At 54.7% G+C, this 18,023-nt stretch overlaps 1 protein-coding gene across 1 annotated transcript; it reads right to left on the reverse strand.

The window, feature by feature from the left end:
- Positions 1 to 7,075: 7,075 nt before the first annotated feature.
- SNCB (synuclein beta) lies at positions 7,076 to 16,333 on the reverse strand. Its single transcript, XM_027098178.1, has 6 exons — positions 16,073 to 16,333; positions 15,323 to 15,452; positions 12,466 to 12,507; positions 12,137 to 12,255; positions 8,183 to 8,272; positions 7,076 to 7,833 (listed from the first exon to the last, which is right to left on the reverse strand). Exons 2-6 carry the CDS (start codon positions 15,441 to 15,443, stop codon positions 7,801 to 7,803), a joined length of 405 nt encoding a protein of 134 aa, XP_026953979.1. The 5' UTR covers positions 15,444 to 15,452; positions 16,073 to 16,333; the 3' UTR covers positions 7,076 to 7,800.
- Positions 16,334 to 18,023: the final 1,690 nt, after the last annotated feature.

The raw sequence follows: 18,023 nt of genomic DNA on the forward strand, positions 1-18,023 counted from the left end.
CAGTAGAGAGGGAAAGGGAGATGCCAAGAAAGGAGATCATAATGGCTGGGCCCAGATGCTCAGTGTGGAAGGATAGGATGGGATCCAGCACCCTGGGGCAGCTCACAGACCCTGAAATGAAGATTCAGGGAATATGGTTTATTTGGGAGGTGCAGGGACACCAGCAGGGGAGTGGGAAGGTGACCCAGGAAGGGAAGGCATCCAATAAGAGGTGGTTATCAAGCCAGCTACCACAGTGGGTGAGTGAGGCTTAATCCTGCAGGAAGTCTTGGGAAAGGGGGTAAATGCACATCTCAGAATTCCCCTGGCTGAGGGCAAGGGAGCTGGTGTATTTATATCCCAGCATCTGGCAGACATTGGTGAAGAGCCAGCCCATGGGGCTGTGTGTTAATTCCCAAGCACTTCTAGCCCACAGTGCATGTGGACAAAGTGGGTTCCATAGCCCGAGGACAGCTCTTCGATAATGATGCGGGTACTGGCTGTTGGGAGTCCTACTGGTGGGCACAGAAATAGTATGGTCATCTGAGGGGATGTAGTCAGAGCTCTGGCCATGTCTGCTACATGTGCACAGTCAGGGCCTTTTTCCATCGGTGCCCTTTGACACACTCCAACCACTCTTGTTCCACGGTGACTTGTTGATAAAAAACACGTTTAAAAATGAAAATTTTCAGACAACAAAACAAAACACCTGCCAAGGCGGAGCAGGAGCTCAGAAAGGGCACGGAGGTAGGCAGCGTGGGTTCACATTCTGACTTTGGCAGTTGCTAGCTGTGTGGCCTTGACTGAGGTCTCTCTAGGCCTCAACTTCATCATTTGTAATTCTTAGCTCTCGGAGCTCTGAGGAGGATGTAGGGAGAAAAAAATCCCCAGGGACCAAGCATAGTGTAACACTTGTGGTGGATGCCAGGGTATGGCAAGCCCAGCACTGTGTACCCTTGTCTGACCACAGGACCTCCATTTTCCTTGAGGAACCGCTTCCTCACTCCAGTCCATGTGGTGGAGTGGGATGGACCCACTGCCATTTTTAGGGATGGGCAGTGACCCAGGCCTGGCCAATCACTGTGCGGTGATTAGTTCCAGGGGTAGAAGTAGAGCAAAGGACCACAGCCAGGGCAACTGGCTCTCCCACTTCCTTGGAGCTTTAGGGGGTGCTAAATTGGTGGTGTGTCTGCCTGGAGCTGCTGAGGGTCATCTTTGTCCCCACGTGGAGTGAGTCTGCCTGGGCCCGGACTGTGGCTCATCAGGTTCAGGCTCATACTGTGACAACCAACATGATTGCCCGCACCAGTGTGAGTGTGTGTGCGTGCATATCTCTGGTTGGTCTGCCTCCGTGAAGCCATATACACTCATACACACCAGAAGATAAACAAATGCCTGCAGCTCCTTGGCTGGCGCCCAGGCTGGGGGTGGAATAAACAATCCCAGTGACTTTCTGAAAAGCAAGCGTGTGTGGCAACAGGCACCATGGAGACAAGCAGACTGTACCAGAGCAGAGACAGCAGCCACCCCCCAGTGCCACCCCAGCCCCACCGCCACACACATGCAAATACACACGCACATCTCATGTTCATATCTACACATAGTTCTGCTTTCAAATCCAGGCACATCACCCTTGGGATCTGGCCCCCATTCCAGCTTTGCTTGAGACTAAAGGCCTTTGAGAAGGTCTGAGATTTCCAGTACAGTGGCATTCACAGTTCCTCACCCCTTGCGTGGACACTGGTCCTGGTCTAGGCCAAATTTCAGCAAATCATAGCTTCTAGGAAAGGTGTGTGTATGTGTGTGTGTGTGTGTGAGAGAGAGAGAGAGAGACAGAGAGGAGAGAGAGAGAGAAGGGGAGAGAGAGAGGGAGGGAGAGAAGGAGAAAGAGGTGGGAGGGTGGGCAGGATCACATGGCAGGCAATGCCATATAAACCCAACTTTCTGGAAAGTTCTCTTTGCTTCAGAGGTGCACACACAACACACATTCATCTGCTTCTTCAAGAAACACTCACCCAGACCCCTCACCCCCTGAGGCTTGTATGGACACAGCCCTGGATACACTCAGATATGTATCCATCCTCATGCATGCAGGGCATAACCCAGTATACCCTAGATGGTGGTGGTGGTGGTGGTGGTGTACCATTTACTGACTGCCCAAGTGTTTTACAGTCATCTCTTTATATTTAACCCTTAAGAAAAACCACCTGAGATTGATATTATTATTATTCCCATTTCACAGATAAGGCAACAAAAGTTCATAGAGGTTAAGTAACTTGCCAGGGTCACACAGAAAGTGACAAAGCTGGCAGCCAAACTCCTGCCCACACTATTAGCCCCTCTTCATTTAGTCAGATATACATGCAACAGCCATGCATGCACAGGTGTGCGTGTGTACACAAACACACACACACAAACCCTGCCTCCTCCGTCAGTGCAGGTAACTGATGTCCATGAAGTCATTTTCCTCACCCTGACCTCCTCATATGCATCACTCCCAGACCCACACAGCCCTGCCCTGATATTCATGAGAGCCCCTCGTCCAGGCACCTATGAGCACAGCCTGCTGCCCACAAAGGTCCCCTCCCCACAGCAGCTGTAGGCTCAGCTGCTGCCCAGCTGGGGGCCACCCTGGCATTTGGATGGGTGACTCAGGCTGAATCATGGCCCAGCTGCTCCTTGGCAGCCCTCTCCCCCACTCTGCCCAGAAAGCCTATTTTGAAGGCAGAGATGGGCCTTGGGTAGCGGACAGGGAGCGGGGCAGTCGGGGATGGGGACAGGGAGCATGGACACTTGAGCAGGAGGGTCTCTGTGCCCTCCTCTACTCCTCAGAGTAGAGTGCTGCAGGTGCTCTCAGGCAGCCCCCGACCTCGCCCCTCATTCTGCCAGGGAAGTGAACCCTTCTGCCTGGACACAGGCAAGGGGCTCCCTCTCTGATCCCAGGGCCCACTTTGGCTCCCCTGCCCCACCTTTTGGCCCTGATAACAACAATAATAACAATATTTACTATTCTAATTGATCACTCACATGTTACAGTATTCTACAGTTTCAAAGCACTTTCTCATCAGTATTGCATTTAATTCTCTTATTAGTCCTCGAGTGAACTAATAGCATCCTTAGAAGTGGAAATTATCATCCTTACGTTTGAGCTGAAGAAACGGAAGCTCAAAGAGATTATGTGAACTATCTAAGGTCAAACAGTCGAAGTGACAGAGCCAGGAACCAAACTTAGGCTTCTTGGTCCAATCTGTGGAAGGTAAGCATTAGGGCTGGAGTTAAGCTGCAGTTGGGCACGGCAGGGCCATGGTGGGGCCACGGTTGGGGCATTGGAAGTGGCATGGGGGAGTGGCAAGGTAGGGGGCCTGTCTGGTGGCTTGGTGTGTGGCAGGATCATGACAAAATTTTTCTCTTTACCCTTCTACAACTAACAGATTATGGAATCATTTATGCTTTTAAATCTTCTTTTCCATGTTTCAGGCCAATGCCCTATGGCTAACAAGTGCAGAGCCATGGAGTTTCTACTGAGAAGTCTTGACCCACAGGACCTTTGCTTTCCAAAGCCTTAGTTTCCTCATCTGAAAAGATGGGCCTGGGCCTCCAGTGGGGCAGGGTGTTGAGAGGCGTGAGTGCAATCATGTGCATCATGCCCTTTAGAAGCCATGAAGAACTTCACAAAAAAGGCTGTTGTTCACATTTTGTTTTATCTTTAAAAAACACCTGTGGGTACTGGGCAGAGGGCAGGTGGGCTTCTGGGAACCTGGGGGCAGTACCGAGAAGGGGAGTGGGTGACAGCTCTTCCTTCCCCCTGCCTGGGCTCTGCCTGGCCTTCCCCCACCCTCAGCCCAGAGCTGGTTTCTAGGCAACAGGATGGATGCAGGGATGGTTCGGAGGGGAGAGAGCTATAAATAGGGAAGGGAGAAAACAAAAATAAAGTTCCAGAGAAGGCTGTGGAGCCACATTACTAAGGGTGGGGGTGGGAAGACAGGGAGGGAGATGGGTGAATGGTGGGGCACAGGGACAGCCCCCATCCCTTCATCAGGAGAGAGGGCAGTTTCAGGTTACCCAGCCGGCAAAGGTCCACAGAATGCTGACATGTGTGAGGAGGGGGTCTCCGTGTGCACAGCTGAGCGGATGGGGGTGACAAGGAGGAGTCAGTTCTGGTTAGAGAACTAGGGGAAGCTCAGAAGAGGGAAGGATTTCAACAGGCAGAGTTGCAGGCAGATGTCCAGGTGAAGGAAAGAAGCAGGCTAAGGAAAGGAAGGTGTGAACCAGGTGGGGTGGGGCTGGACCCACAGATCTCAGAGGCCTGGCCAGGCGTGGCCTCGCCAACCACACACACCGTGTCCACAAAGACGCAGCAGGGCTCTTCCTGTGCTGTGATGCTCGCCCTCCCCAGATTTCCCAGGCCACTTCCTTTTCATTCAGGTTTCAGCTCTACCTCGCCTCCTTAGACGCTTGACCTGACCACGCAATTGAATGCTGGTCACCACCCTTACTGTGTCACATTCTATCACATTGCTCTGTTGTTTTTTGGTTTTTTTTTTTGCAGTACGCGGGCCTCTCACCGCCGTGGCCTCTCCCGTTGCGGAGCACAGGCTCTGGACGCGCAGGCTCAGCGGCCATGGCTCACGGGCCCAGCCGCTCCGTGGCACGTGGGATCCTCCAGGACCAGGGCACGAACCCGCCTCCCCCGCATCGGCAGGCGGACTCTCAACCTGCGCCACCAGGGAAGCCCTGCTCTGTTTTCTGTTCTCCATAAAACCCAAAATTATCTTGATCCATATATTTGCTGATCCATGGACATGAGTTCTGCCAGGGCAGTGACCTGCAGGGCTGTTCCCTGCAGCCCCTTACTTCTAAGAACAGAGCAGGTGAGCAACACACACTGTCGAATGACTAAATGCACACAACGTGTGGGCAACCTCCATGTACACGTGTGAACAGAGATACACCTGCATCCATATGTTAGTGTGCACACTCAACACCCCCCCACACACACAATCTCACTTGCAGTCTCCATGAAATTGCGCAAGCATCTGTTATCTACACTCTGCTGCCTCCACATTTTCCTGTTGTTGGTGGGTTTTGTTTGTCTCTCCTCAGAGCGAGTCCCTTTTGGAAAATTCCAAAGGAACTGGGCTTCGGAGTCAGGCTCAGGTCTGGATGTGGCCTTTGCCACTTCCCAGCAATGTGACCTAGGGCAGGTAACTCTGCCTCTCTGGCCTCCATTCTCTCATCCATAAATTGGGGCTAATAAGGAATCCTTGAGGACAGTTTCAAGTGAAATGAATGGAGGCAAGTGCTGGATGCCTGGGAGATACTGGGCACTGGGGAAATGGCTCTGTCCCTCTCCTGAGGGTGGAGCCCATGAGCTGTGTGTGCTCACACAGGCACTCACAGTCAGGAATTCGGTCTGACACAGGGCTGGCATCTTCCGTTGTCACTTCTGGGCTTGTGCCTGGAATGCATTTAAAGTGACCTCTGCAGATGAGAATACTGGTCTCTGAGCAGAAAATCAAGCTCAGAAAACCAGGTGTGTGGCTTGGCACCCGGGAACGAGGAATAAACCTCTTCACAAGCCAGATGGTGAACCTGGTTTGGGCATCTAAAAATGGATATCAGGTGCTGGTAGCTGGCAAGGGGTTGGCAAACTCAAATTCCTCAGAGGTCAGGCAGTTCATGAAAATGAGTGAAGTGGATGGGAGGCACACACAGGGAGGGAAAGGGACTGTCGCCAACTGGAATCAAATGAAAAATATTTAAACCTTGTGCTAGAAAATTAAACATCTCTACAGGCCAAATTCAACCTAAGGGCCACGAGTTTGCAATCCCTGCCGACTGTGGGTTGTAAATAATGTCTTAATTCAGCCAAAAAGGATCTGGCCATCCTGGAACCCGCACATTGAGCCAGAGAATTGGAGTCCACCGGTTTGTTCTCCCTACACACACGTCTGTCATAAGCCTCCTACTTCCAGAAGTAAAGGCTCGTACACTGCAGGCCAAGGTGACCCGAGTGGACCCCGGTCTCCCCCAGCGTGCAAGGCCTTCTCGAGCCAGGCACCACCCCCCGCCCCGAACAACTCAGGGAAGGAGGGGGCGCTGAACACCTGGCGGTTGACTGAATACAGCAAGCTCCTTCCAGCCCTTGGGGCTGGAGGGGCGAAGCAAGGTTTGAGTCGGAAAGGAGGTCGGACCTGGCAGAGAAGGGGCTGGGTCTTCCTCAGGCAAGAATGCGGGTTATTGCGGCAAAGCAGAGCCGGGCTTCCGCATGGGTGAGTCAAGTTAGCCCGCGTCTGCGGCAAAAGAGAGCAAGAGCACTGCATCGTCGGGGGCGGGGCCTATCACAGGTTGGGGCGGGGGAACTTCTGTGCCAATCAGAGCAGTGCCTTCGCCTTGATGGAGGCGGGGCCTCTGAGCAGCAAAGCGGCATTTCCGCCCCCCTACTTCCCTGCACCGCGGCGGTGTTGGGGGCCCTCTAGTGCCAATACTCATCCGCTCAAGGCGCCTGGTCGGCTTCCCAGATTTCTGCATACCCTTGCTCACCTCAGCCGAGGTCGCAAACTTTCGGACTCCTTTCCGGGAAGGGTGGAGCACTTGTTGCCCGAACTCTGCTTTTTTCCGTGGCAACTGCCCATTTCCCCTCCCCTGGGATGAGTTTTTCTGCGGTGAGCAGGTGTGCGCAGTGGTATGTGCGTATCAGCGTTCTCGCGGGGAAAGGTTTGAGCGAAGCAGCTTCTTCCAGTGAACGCGCTGCTGTTTTCCCAGAGCTTCATCGCGGCGCGTGTGCAGCTCTGAGTGCGCGCGCTGGTCTGCACGTGTCGGCCAGCGTGCGTGCACGCTGGTCCGCGCGTGCGTGATCATCGAGGCGCCTGCGCTGCATGCGCCTTGAGCCCGTCGGCCCTGCGCCTTGGCTGCAGCGGACTTCCCTCCGCTCAGCACGCCCAGTAGGAGTTTACTGTCCAGTAGGTGGCGCCCGAGGCCGCCTTCCCGCCTCCCAGCCCGCAGCGTGGCCCAACCTGGGGGGAACCCCTCCATCCAGGTCGTCCCCCAGGGGTGCGGGGCAGGTAGGAGCTGAGGCCAGATGTGGTCAGTCTTCTACCTGGGCTGAGTGTGCCGGGCCCCAAAGAGGGGCGTGGGGCAGGCTGGGACGTGGAAGCCTGTCGGTCGTCCCCATCCGGCGCCCAGCCCAGCCCAGCCCTGCCCGTGCGGCGCCTGCTACAGACAGATTGGCTTTATTCATGGACACCCGGGGGGCGGCCGGGCCCGCCCGCCCGGGACACGCTCACACGGGGGTGGGGGACTCTCCATGCCACAATCACGACACACGACGCCCGCGCTCGGACCGGGCCGGCTGGGGGAGGGGCATGGCACAGCCTGGCTCCTGGTTTTGGTTAAAAAAAAAAGGTTCTTGGGGTCGATGTGGGAATGCGGGTGTGGGGGGGTTCTGGGGCTGCCCGGGGGCCCTCAGAGAGCCTCTGTCGGGGGTGGAGGGGAGCCGCTGCTTTCCGACTCGTTTAAAAACACATCGAACATGCTACATCCGCGCAGACACTGGATGGGATGGGATGGGGTGGGGAGGGGGCAACATAGGTGGGGCTAGGCTACCAGCCGTGGCCGCAGCCCCGGCCCTGTCCACGCCCCAGGGTTGGTCGCGGGCAGGTGAGACAGACAGACTCTAACACAGGCTCCGAGGGGGCGCCTCGGAGCGAAGGAAGATCTCGTGTTTTAAGGGGAAGGGGTAGAAGGACAATCCTGGCTCTGGGGGGCGGGGCACGGGACAGGGAAGGGATTGTGCTGCTGGTGGGGGGCCGTCCTGGGCCCTTACGCCTCTGGCTCATACTCCCGATACTCCTCCTGCATCAGAGGGATGGGGGTGGAGTGGAGAAGAGCAAAAGAGGAAGGGGTTGGAGACCAAGTGGCCAGGCCCGGCCCAGAGACCCCTACCCCTCAAGGAGGAATAGTGCATGTCCCTCTCCCTGGGCAGAAGAGAAACCTGGAAGTTGGGGACATCTGGGATGTTCTGGGCAGGGGTGCCTGGCGCCCAGTGCTAGGCCCCATCTGTCCTCCCTCCCTGTTGCCACCTCTGGTGTCTGGGTTCTAGAAAAGGGGAGCTTGAAGCTCCCAGGCCTAACCTTATCCTGCCAGGAACCTCCCACCCCAGCTGGGGATGCCCAAAGCCCCACCCAGCCTTGACACCCCTCACCTGGGGCGGTTCCTCATAACTCTCCCCTTCTGGCTCCATCAGGGGCTCAATCAGCGGCTCCTCTGCAGCTTCCTGGGCCACTTCCTCTGGCTGCAGGCAGAGAAGAGACAGTGCCCATGAGGCCAGCTGGTGATGCCCCTCAAATTCCTACCTTGGGAAGTTTTTGGTTGATTGGGGGAAGGCTAGGTTTTGTTGGCAATGCAACCAGAATTTTTAATTAAATTGTTTATTTGGAGTGCCTTGGAAGTGGGATGGAGGAGTGAAATTCCTCCAATTATGGCTTGAAGCTGGGGGTGGCGAGGGGGAGAGGGCTCTCCATACCCCTTTCCCCAGCATGTGGCAGCCTCCTGTGCTCCCATCATATGGACTGGGTGGGATGGGGAGATAGATGGCACACTCAGTCACCCATTTATCCCTACCCTCTTTGTGTCAGCTCTGTGAGGGGGTGCGTATCAGGTCCCCAGAGATAACCCTGGAGGGAGATGGAGGCTCAGGGACAGGGCTGAGCAGGGGCTCTGAGCCATTCCCCTGCCACTTTCCACCCATCCCTCCCCCAGGGCCCTGTGTGGCCTGGTTTCTTCAGCTGTTGCTATTTTAAGATAAGCTGGAAGCGACAGCTCATGGTGTTGCTTGGATGTGTGAGCTAAGACTCTCCCCTCCCCACTGCATCTGCTGTCCAGACCGGTGCAAACCAGCAGGCACGCAAATAGGGGGCTGCCAGACACATGGCCAGTCCCCTGTGGGCGAGCACATGTATGTGCACAAACATGGGACTGAGCTGACTGCACACGTGGGCACTCACAGTAACCTGAGGTCCAGGCACGGCTGCACAAGGCCACGTGTGGGGGAACCTGTAGGCAAGGGGCACCCCACCTCCCCCACTTCCACATGTAACCACTGTCCCTCCCTACTGGACAGAGGTGAGAATCTTGGGACCCTGGAGGGCTGGCACCTCTACACTCCAGTTGCTCCGGCTCCATCCAGGCAGCTTCAGCTCCTTCACATTACCTGTCATGGGCCCTGTGGGCACATGAGTTTACACTCCTGGCCTGGCTCACTCCCCAGTTACAGGTGGGTCCATCAAGGCCCAGGAGGGGGGAAGTGTTAGTTTGCCCAAAGTCACCCAGCTATGACCAGAACCCAGGAAAGAAACAGACTATTAAGAATCCCAGCTCTGCACATTATTGGGAAACAAATGTCCAACAACGGTAGAATGGATGTGTGCTCTGTCATCCTATCACACAGTGGTTACTTAACCTCAAGGATGGGGAACCACAGTGCACACCACAGCATGGTTGACTCTCACACTTACTGATGAATGAAAGAAGCCAGGTACAGAAGAGCATGTGCTCTAGGATAACATTTCTGTGAAGTTGAAAAACACCCAACTTATTTGTGGTGACAGAAGTCAGGAAGCAATTAGCTGTGCGGAGGGAGACAGGGCCAGGACAAAGGTGAGGAGAGTCAGGTACCTGGGGTGCAAAGGAGACCCTGGAATAAGCATTCTCCCTTAAATTTTGTGCTCCAGATACCTCACATCTCTCACCCTAGTCTTGGCCCCGGAAGTAGGGACTGGGAGGAGGTGTAAGGGAGGCTTCCAAGGGGCTGATGTTCTGTATCTTGATCTGGGTGCTGGTTACTTGGGGAGAGTTGAATTTGTGAAAATTTCATGGAGCTGCGTGCTTTCTGCATGAATGCTGTACTTCAATAAAAAGTTCACTTAAAAACCATCCTAGCCTGGCCATTCACTACCTCTTTGGCATTAGGTAAGTCGTTTTACCTCTGATCTCAGCTGCCTCGGGTGGGAAATGGGATGGTGTCTCTGCTTTGTATGCATATGGGGAGGCTTCTATGATAACGTATGTGAGCAGACTGGGAGGTAGAGACAGAAACTTGCGCCCCCAGCTTGCATGGGCCAGTGGCCCCAAAGACCTGGCTTTGGATTGTAAGTCTATGATCTTGAGCTCCCTTGAGAGAGGAGGCTTGAAGTGTCAACAGTGCTGGTAAGAGGAAGGCAGCCTGAGAGAAATGGTTCTGTGCAAGGCCCCCACCAAGCCTTGAGCTGAGAGCTCAGGCCCAGACCTGCCTTCTCTGCATCCCAGCTCTCAGCGCTGGGCCTGGCCCCATGTTGGCACCAAGGGACTACAGTGACATGAACCTGAGCTTATCCTCCCAACCACCTTCTCAGGGGGGCAGTCAGGATTTGTGATCTTGGGCAAGTCATTTTACCTCTCTGAGCCTCAGTTCCTTCATCTGTAAAATGGGCTAATTGTGATGCCTTCTCTACAGGGATGTTGTGAAGATTCAATGAGTGACTCCACGTACAATATCTAGAACAGTGCCTACCCACACAAGAGATCAGTGAATGGGAGCAATCACTGGAAACATAAGGATAAGAAATGGGAAGTCACACAGCTGATAAAATGCAGAGACAGGACTTGAACCAGAACTTGAGTCAAGTCCCAGCTTTCAGACAGGGGAAGGAACCAACTGTGCAAAATGTCTGGAGTGGAGGGTGCTGTGGGATGTCCTCAGCATGGATACCCTCATGCTGAATGCACTCTGATCTCCTGATCACGCTGAAGAAAGCCCCACCCCCACAGAGGTGGAGTCTGCACTTACACGTGGACAACACAGAGCACCCCATGGGAGGCGTGTCTCTACAGACATCATATAGACCCACAGAGTGCACTGTCCTAGCACACCTATGGTGACACAAGACCTTGGGGGTGCACACAGGCTGACCATGTGATCGTGGGGCCATCATCTCTTACTGAGCACTCACTATGCCATCCAGGGTTTTTACATCAGTAGTTCTGAAAGTGTGATCCCTGGACCTGCAGCATCAATATCACCCAGGTACTTGTTAAACATGCAAATTCTCGAGCCCCACAGACCTGCTGAATCAGAAATTCTAGGGATGGGACCAACAGTCTGTATTTTAACCTGGCCTCCTGGTGATCTAATGCACACAAGTTTTTGAGAACCTCTGAGCTACATTATCTCTAATCTACCTAAAAGTCCTCTTGTGCTCATCTCCTGTCTTAGAGGCAAAGAATCAGGCTCAGAGACATGATGGGACCTGCTCAGGGTCACACAGGAAGTAGTGGAGTTAGGATTCAGATCCAGCTCTGTGGGGCTCCAGAGCTCACAGCTCTCACCCTACAGCGTGTCCTAATGAGGTATCTGACTTCCTGCACACGTGGGTAGCCGCCACCACTTGCCTGGGGTAACATGTCTGCACAAATGTGTGACACACAGTTCACCCCTCCCCATGGCCCACTTCTGCTCATGCCTGCCTCAGGGCCTTTGCACATGTTCTTCCTACTGCCTGAAATATACTTTCCACATGGTTTGCCTCATCCCTTGGGTGTCAGCTCTAAGGTCACCTCCTCAGAGAAGCCTTCCCAACTTAAAGTAGCCCCCTCACCCCTTGACTGTCTATCTCCTCACCCTTGTCTTTTCTTCATAGCACATACCCCTGTCTGAAACCATCTTGCTTACTGGTTAGCTTTTTACTGTATCTTCTCCCACTAGAGTGTCAGCTCCATGAATGTAGGAACCTATTCTGTCGTAACCCCTAGAACAATCCCTCTCTAGCATGAATACTTGTTGACTGAAAAGACATGAGTGAACAATCAGTGACATATGTGAATGAGGCCAAAAGTAGTCCAGATGACTCTCACAATCAGGATACATGTATCCAGCCAGATCTGGGTCACAGTCACGGGGAGTGCCATGCCCGTACACAGCTTCATGCAGACTCATTCTGAGCTGCGTCTAGCAGGGCCCTGCAGAACGTGAGACAAGGTGGCTTGTGCCCCAGGCTGGCTGGGGGAACAGGGAGCCTGGTGGCAGGTTTATGGGTGTGCCTGGCACGTGTGTGTGTGTGTGTGTGTGTGTGTGTGTGTGTGTGTGTGTGTGTGTTGTGTGTGTGTTGGAAGGATAGCTCACCTTCAGATCGGTGGGAAATTCCTCCTTCTTCACCAGGCCTGTGGCTGCTGCGATATTCCCAGCCCCAGAGAACACAGCTCCTCCCAGATGAGATGCCTGCTCCTTGGTTTTCTCAGCCACTGCGTCAGGGAGGGGGTTGGGGGCCAGGGTGAAGCAGGCATAGATGCCACCCTCCTCCATAGTGTCCCAGGGCCTGCCTTCCCATGGAGCACACCCCCAGGAAGCCTTAGGGGTACCCTCTTTCACCACCCCTCCCCCGCAGTCTCTGGGGGCCAGCCAGATCCCAGGCCAGGGTGAGGACACAGGGCTGAGCAGGGCTGGGCTGGTACCTGAGGCCACTCCTTGTACAACCCCCTCTCGGGTCTTGCTTCCTATGGGGACAAAAATGAGCACACATAAGGGCTCTGAGCCAAGGGAACAGACTCCAGCAAGCACAGCGGTTACAGAGTGGGCAGAGGGACCCAGTCAGCAATGGGCATCCTGGCCGTTCACTGCCTCCTTGGGCTCCCAAATCCCACAAGTGCCCCCCATGCCTATATCCTCAGGACTTCCAGTTCTCCCCACTCTCCGTCCCCTACCACCCCCACCTGATATGATACCCACACCTCTGGTGGATGTTGCCTGAGCGCCAGCACTGGGAAAGCACTCTACCTGCGCCGGTTCATTTAATCCTCTGCCCAGGATGGGAGCAGATGGGGGTGGAAGGGGGGTGGAACTGGGGGCGGGGAAAAAAGGCTCTGTATTTGGAAAGGTGCCCCTGGTGCCCCTGATGCATAACTGCCCACTTCCTACCCGAGGACACTCACATCCCAACATTCCTCGCTCCATTTCTTCTAAAGACCCTCTTCTAACTAGAGTGCAAATCCCTCCTTCTGGCCAAAGTTGGGAGAGTCTTAGATGCAGAATGGGTGTATAAGGGTGACGTGAAGATGGTGACTGACACCCATGGCATTGGCTGGGTCTTTCCAGGAGGGTAGCGACTGGGAAAGGCAAGACATCCTAACCTGAGGTGGTGGGGGGTGGATGCCCTCAGGGGAGTGGGTTGTCTCCCATCCTGAGGATTTGGCAACCCAGACAACAACTGACGGAGCCGGAAATGGGTGTCTGGGCCAGCTGAGGCTGGCAGGAGGAGGGTGCAAGAAGACAGGATTCTCAGGGCTAAGTCCAGTTAGACCCAGAGACGGGCAGGGGTCAGGGGTTGTGCATGCACATCCATTTATTCTTCCCACAAATGCTTGTTGGCACCTGCTCTGATTCAGGCTCCAGGCCAATGGCTCACTGTCAGATGGAGGAAAGAGAAGAGCAGAGTTGGTGCCCTGGACCTCAAGCAGTGGGGAGAGGACTTCCAGCCTCCAGGGGGTGCGTGATGGGGGAGGGGGCACTGCCTGGGTCTTGACAAATGGGGAGCAGGTGGATATGCAGAAAGGAGGCTGAGGAGGGTGTTCCAGGCACAGGGAAACATGTGGGCAAGGCATAGAGAGGTGTGTTTTCAGGGCCTGAGCGGAGCACATCGACGGGGTCTGTGTGCTCGAAGCAATGGAAACTGAGGCAGGGCCACAAAGCACGTTGAATGCTAGGCTACAGGGAGCTGAGGCTTTGATGAGTAAGAACTGGAGGTCATCAGGAGGAGGAGTAGGAGGTGCCCATCTAAGGGGAAAGGGAGGGGCCGAGTCTGTTAGCAAGGACACAGTGTCAGGGGTGCCAGGGGTCCACAGGAGTGAAAGGGCTGAGGGAGAAGGGAGGAGGGAAGAGGGAGGCCAGAGCTGGGGTCCAGCAGGTGTGGGCTCAAGCCTTCTCCCAGTCTCCATCACCTCTGCCCTAGCTCCAACCACCCTCATCTGGCAACTATGTTACCACCCAGCGGGCCTCCCTGCAATTTGTTCTGTCCCCAGAGGACTGAGGGACTTTCCATACTGAAGTCAGATCCTGTCGGTCCCTGGCTTACAGTCTATCATGGCAATTATAATAATGCTTTACCCGGGCCTGCAGGGGCCACTCATGAACTGGCTCTTGCCCACCTTTCTGATCTCATTTCCTACCACTTCTTTCTGCCCTCTGCTCTCAAATCCAGTATCCTTCAGCCCATTCCAGGGCCTTTGCACCTGCTTTTCTGCACCCCCTTCCCAACCTCCTTATTCTTCGGGCTCAGCTCAGATGTTACCCTCTTTGTTTACCCTACCAAAGTGGCCCCCACCCCAGCCACTGGATGTCAAATCCCACTACTGGAATACTTGGCATCACTATCAGGAGAGCCGGCACCTACCAGCACATAGTAGGTGGTCAATAAGTATTTTTCGAATTATCACAACTCCAAGTCTGCCAAAACCCTGGGCAAGTTAACCAGCCCTCTACAGCCTGAATAGGAGATAATTCTACGGACCGCACAAGTTAAGCCCTGAATCAGCAGACAGAATTCAATCAGTTTCTTGCCTCCCTTTATGCAAATGATCCTGCAGGCTCCCTCTTTTTTCCCACTTAGGGTGAGACATTTTAACCACTTGGCCTTTCTCCTGATGACAGCTGTCAGCTGCAAGGAGGGTGCACCCAGAGGAGAGATGCCAGTGGTGGAACTGCTGGGAGGAGGGAGACCCAGAGAGCGATTCAGAGGTGGAAGTAGCTGGAGAGGAGGGCTGGGAGGGAGCCCCAACAATACTGGGGGGAGCACAGCAAGGGGAGGGGGCATTTTGGAGCCCATAAAGCTTGGCTCAAACTCCAGCTTCGCGTTTTATCAGCTGTGACCTTGACCAAGATAGTTAAACCTCTGGGAAGCCCCAGTTTCCCTGGTCTGTGGATGGGCAGGGAGCATTAAATGAGGTAATAGATGTTATGGATGTATTTCACAGGGTACTTGGCAGAGAGTAAGGGCTCAGCACCAGGTAACTATTAATAATGGGAAGAATAAGGAAAAGAAGGCTGTCTCCTTTGATCCCCGCATTGGTCCCTGGACTTTCAGCTGAACCCCACCCTCACCAATCTTTCCCCCATTCCCCCTCCAGTCAGTCTCATCACTGGCCCAGGTTCCATCACTGGCTATGCCTTCAGTGACCCCTGCTGACCCGGCCCCATCTGCTGACTCATATTCTCCTGCCCAGACCCCCCACTCCCTCCTTCTAAGGACCTCGGCTCCACTCCCTGCACCAAAGGACACCAAACCCCTGCACCCCGGAAGCCCCGCCCCTCGCCCACCAACGTAGAGGACACCCTCCTTGGTCTTCTCCGCGGCCTCGGTGACCCCCTGCTTGGTTTTCTCCGCGGCGGCCACGACGCCCTCCTTGGCCATGGACAGGCCCTTCATGAACACGTCCATCCTGGCGGCCTGAGGAGGGCGAACACACGGGCACGGATGTGCTGGCCCCGCATTCTCATCCCAGCCCTTCCGGAGGGACGCTGGTGTCCCCTCCCCTCCCTCCTGAGACCGAAGGCGCCCTTCCGGGCCGGAACCCCCTCCCGCCTTACCCCCTCCCCGGCGCTAGGCCACAGGGCCGCAGCGAGTCCTAGCGTCCTTGAAACCGGGGACGCAGGAGAGGCCACCGCCTCGGTTATCCGGGGCCCTGCAACCTGCAGCCCCGCGGAACCGGAGTGCTGGGCAAGGCGCGAAGCCCCGGGGTCTGTCTGTACACACACGACAGAGTCACACGGCCATGCACACAAACATACTCCATGGACACGCTCACGTGCACACACAGGACATGCAGGCGCTCAAAAGCGCACGGACACTCTGACACACAGGGGGCACACGGCCGCGGACGCACGTCCACACGGCCACCCAGGCAGTTGCAGACACCGAGCAACAGAGACACATATCCCGGGGCGCACACTGACACGCACCCACCGGCGTCCTCTTTCCATTCTCCAGCCCCTTCCCCATCCCATCCAGTTCCTTCTCCATTCCCAGCCCTTTCCTTAGCCCGGGTGCCCGGAGCGCGGCCGCCTCACCTGGATGCGGGTTCCGGGCTGGGGATGGAGCTGCGGCTGCGGCTGCGGCTGCAGCAGCGGCAGGCGGATGCAGGGGCTCAGCTAGGATGGGCTGGGGTGGGCTCGGGGCCGATGGGGGATCGGGCCGTGGCCAGGCGCTCAGTTTGGTCTGCAGCAGGCGGGGCGTGAGCCCTGAGCCGGGGCGCAGTAGTGCCCTGGCCTTGGGTGCGTCGCCAGCCACCGCTCGCTCCTAGCGCCCTGCTCTCTCGCGCGCTTCTGCTCTGGCTGGGGCGCTGCGGCAGCTCTGAGCTCAGCGCCCCCACTGGCGGCCGCGCCACCCCTCGGCCTGACTGACAGGGGGCGGGGAGGGTGACATCTCCGCGGAGCCCGCTAGCCTCACGGGGCGGGCCCGGGACACGCCGCTGGGGAGCCCGGAGCGTCGTCAGACTCAAGTCCTGCTCCCAAGAGCCTAGTCTGGTGAGGGAGAAAATGCGGCGTGCTGAGTAGGGACGTGCAGTTGGTTTTAGAGTTCAGACCTGTTTGGATCTCAGCTGTGGTTTTATTAACTGTGGGACCTTGGGCTACTCAGCTCTCCTTTCTGAATGTCAATTTCCTCTTCTGTAAAATACGGATGGTTCAGTCAATGAACGATTATTGAGCGCTTAGGTGCCAGGCAGGTTTGAGGCTGGAGACAGCGGAAAAGGAAAACAAGGTCCCTTGCTCCTCGAAGTTTACAGTGATGAGTTTCTGTGTGTGCAGAGATGGGTCACAGGACAGAAAATAAACGTCAACACTTAAACCAAACAAGGTTATTTCAGCTTCTGAGAAGTGTCATGAAGATGATGAAATGGAGATGAACCAGAGTTACTAGAGGAGGGGCACTTGAGACCAACTGGTCAGGGGAGGCCTTTGTGAGAAGGTGAATGGGAGCAGAGACCCCAGAGAGGCGCCAAGACCAGGATGCTTGAGAGCAAGATCCATAGAGAGGGAAATGCAAGTGCAAAGGCCCTGAGGCAGGACTCTGCTTGGGAACAGATAAAAGACTGAAGAACCAGGAGGGAGGGAGAAGGAGGTGGACATGATGCTTTTTAGTGTGGTTATGGTCTGGATTGTCAAAATGGCCATAGAGTGCCAGGCACACATAGGTCCTTAGTTGGTATATGACAGAATTATGCCCAAAAAGCTGTAGTATCCCAGAGGAAGGGGACTCTGACAGCTCAAGGGAGTCAGGGAAGGCTGTACAGAGGAGGTGACATCAGAGCTGGGCCTTGTGTGATTTCATCTGGCAGACAAGGGAGGAAGGGAATATTAGGCTGTGGACATAGCATGGGCAAAGGCACTGTGGTTGGAAATGCAGGGTGTGTGAGAGGGCAATCAGGAACCAGACTATGCAGGGCCTGGAAAAAAAAATGTTCCCAGATTGCTGGTAGAGCTGCAAATTGTCACATGCTTTTTGGAAGGTGATTTGGAAACATTTACCAAAGACATAAATGCATGCTCCTTTGGGGCCAACAGTTCCTCTTCCAGTAATTCATCCCTTGGATCTCTACTCATACAAGCACACAAAGACATTTGTGCAAGGATGTTCACTGCAGCCTGGTTTATTGTAGCAAAAAACTGAAAATAATCTAAATGTCCCTCTGTAGAGGACTGGCTAGTTAATTGTGATTCATCCACTCAGTGTGACTCTGTACTGCCATTAGAAAGGATGGGCTAGACCCATGTGTACTGATATGGGAGTGTGACAAGACATGGTGTGAGGTGAGAGAAGCAAGGTGCCAAACTGTAATGTGTGGAGCTAGGCAATTAAAAAAAAATTATTTTATTGAAGCATAGTTGATTTACAATGTGTTAATTTCCATTGCACAGCAAAGTGATTCAGTTATACATATATATATATATATATACACATTCTTCTTCATATTCTTTTTCATTATGGTTTATCACAGGATATTGAATATAGTTCCCTGTG

Source organism: Aethalodelphis obliquidens, unplaced genomic scaffold (assembly GCF_003676395.1).
Source record: "Aethalodelphis obliquidens isolate GAN/ISIS:26980383/991018 unplaced genomic scaffold, ASM367639v1 scaffold121, whole genome shotgun sequence".
NCBI classification, from domain to species: domain Eukaryota; kingdom Metazoa; phylum Chordata; class Mammalia; order Artiodactyla; family Delphinidae; genus Aethalodelphis; species Aethalodelphis obliquidens.

Bases quoted from the DNA above. Each gene is read 5' to 3' on its own strand.
- SNCB (XM_027098178.1), bottom strand. From the start codon at position 15,443: ATGGACGTGTTCATGAAGGGCCTGTCCATGGCCAAGGAGGGCGTCGTG. The intron at 12,508-15,322 runs GTGGGCGAGGGG...TTGTCCCCATAG, and splicing joins GGAGGGTGTCCTCTACGTTG to GAAGCAAGACCCGAGAGGGG. The intron at 12,256-12,465 runs GTACCAGCCCAG...TCCCTGACGCAG, and splicing joins TGTACAAGGAGTGGCCTCAG to TGGCTGAGAAAACCAAGGAG.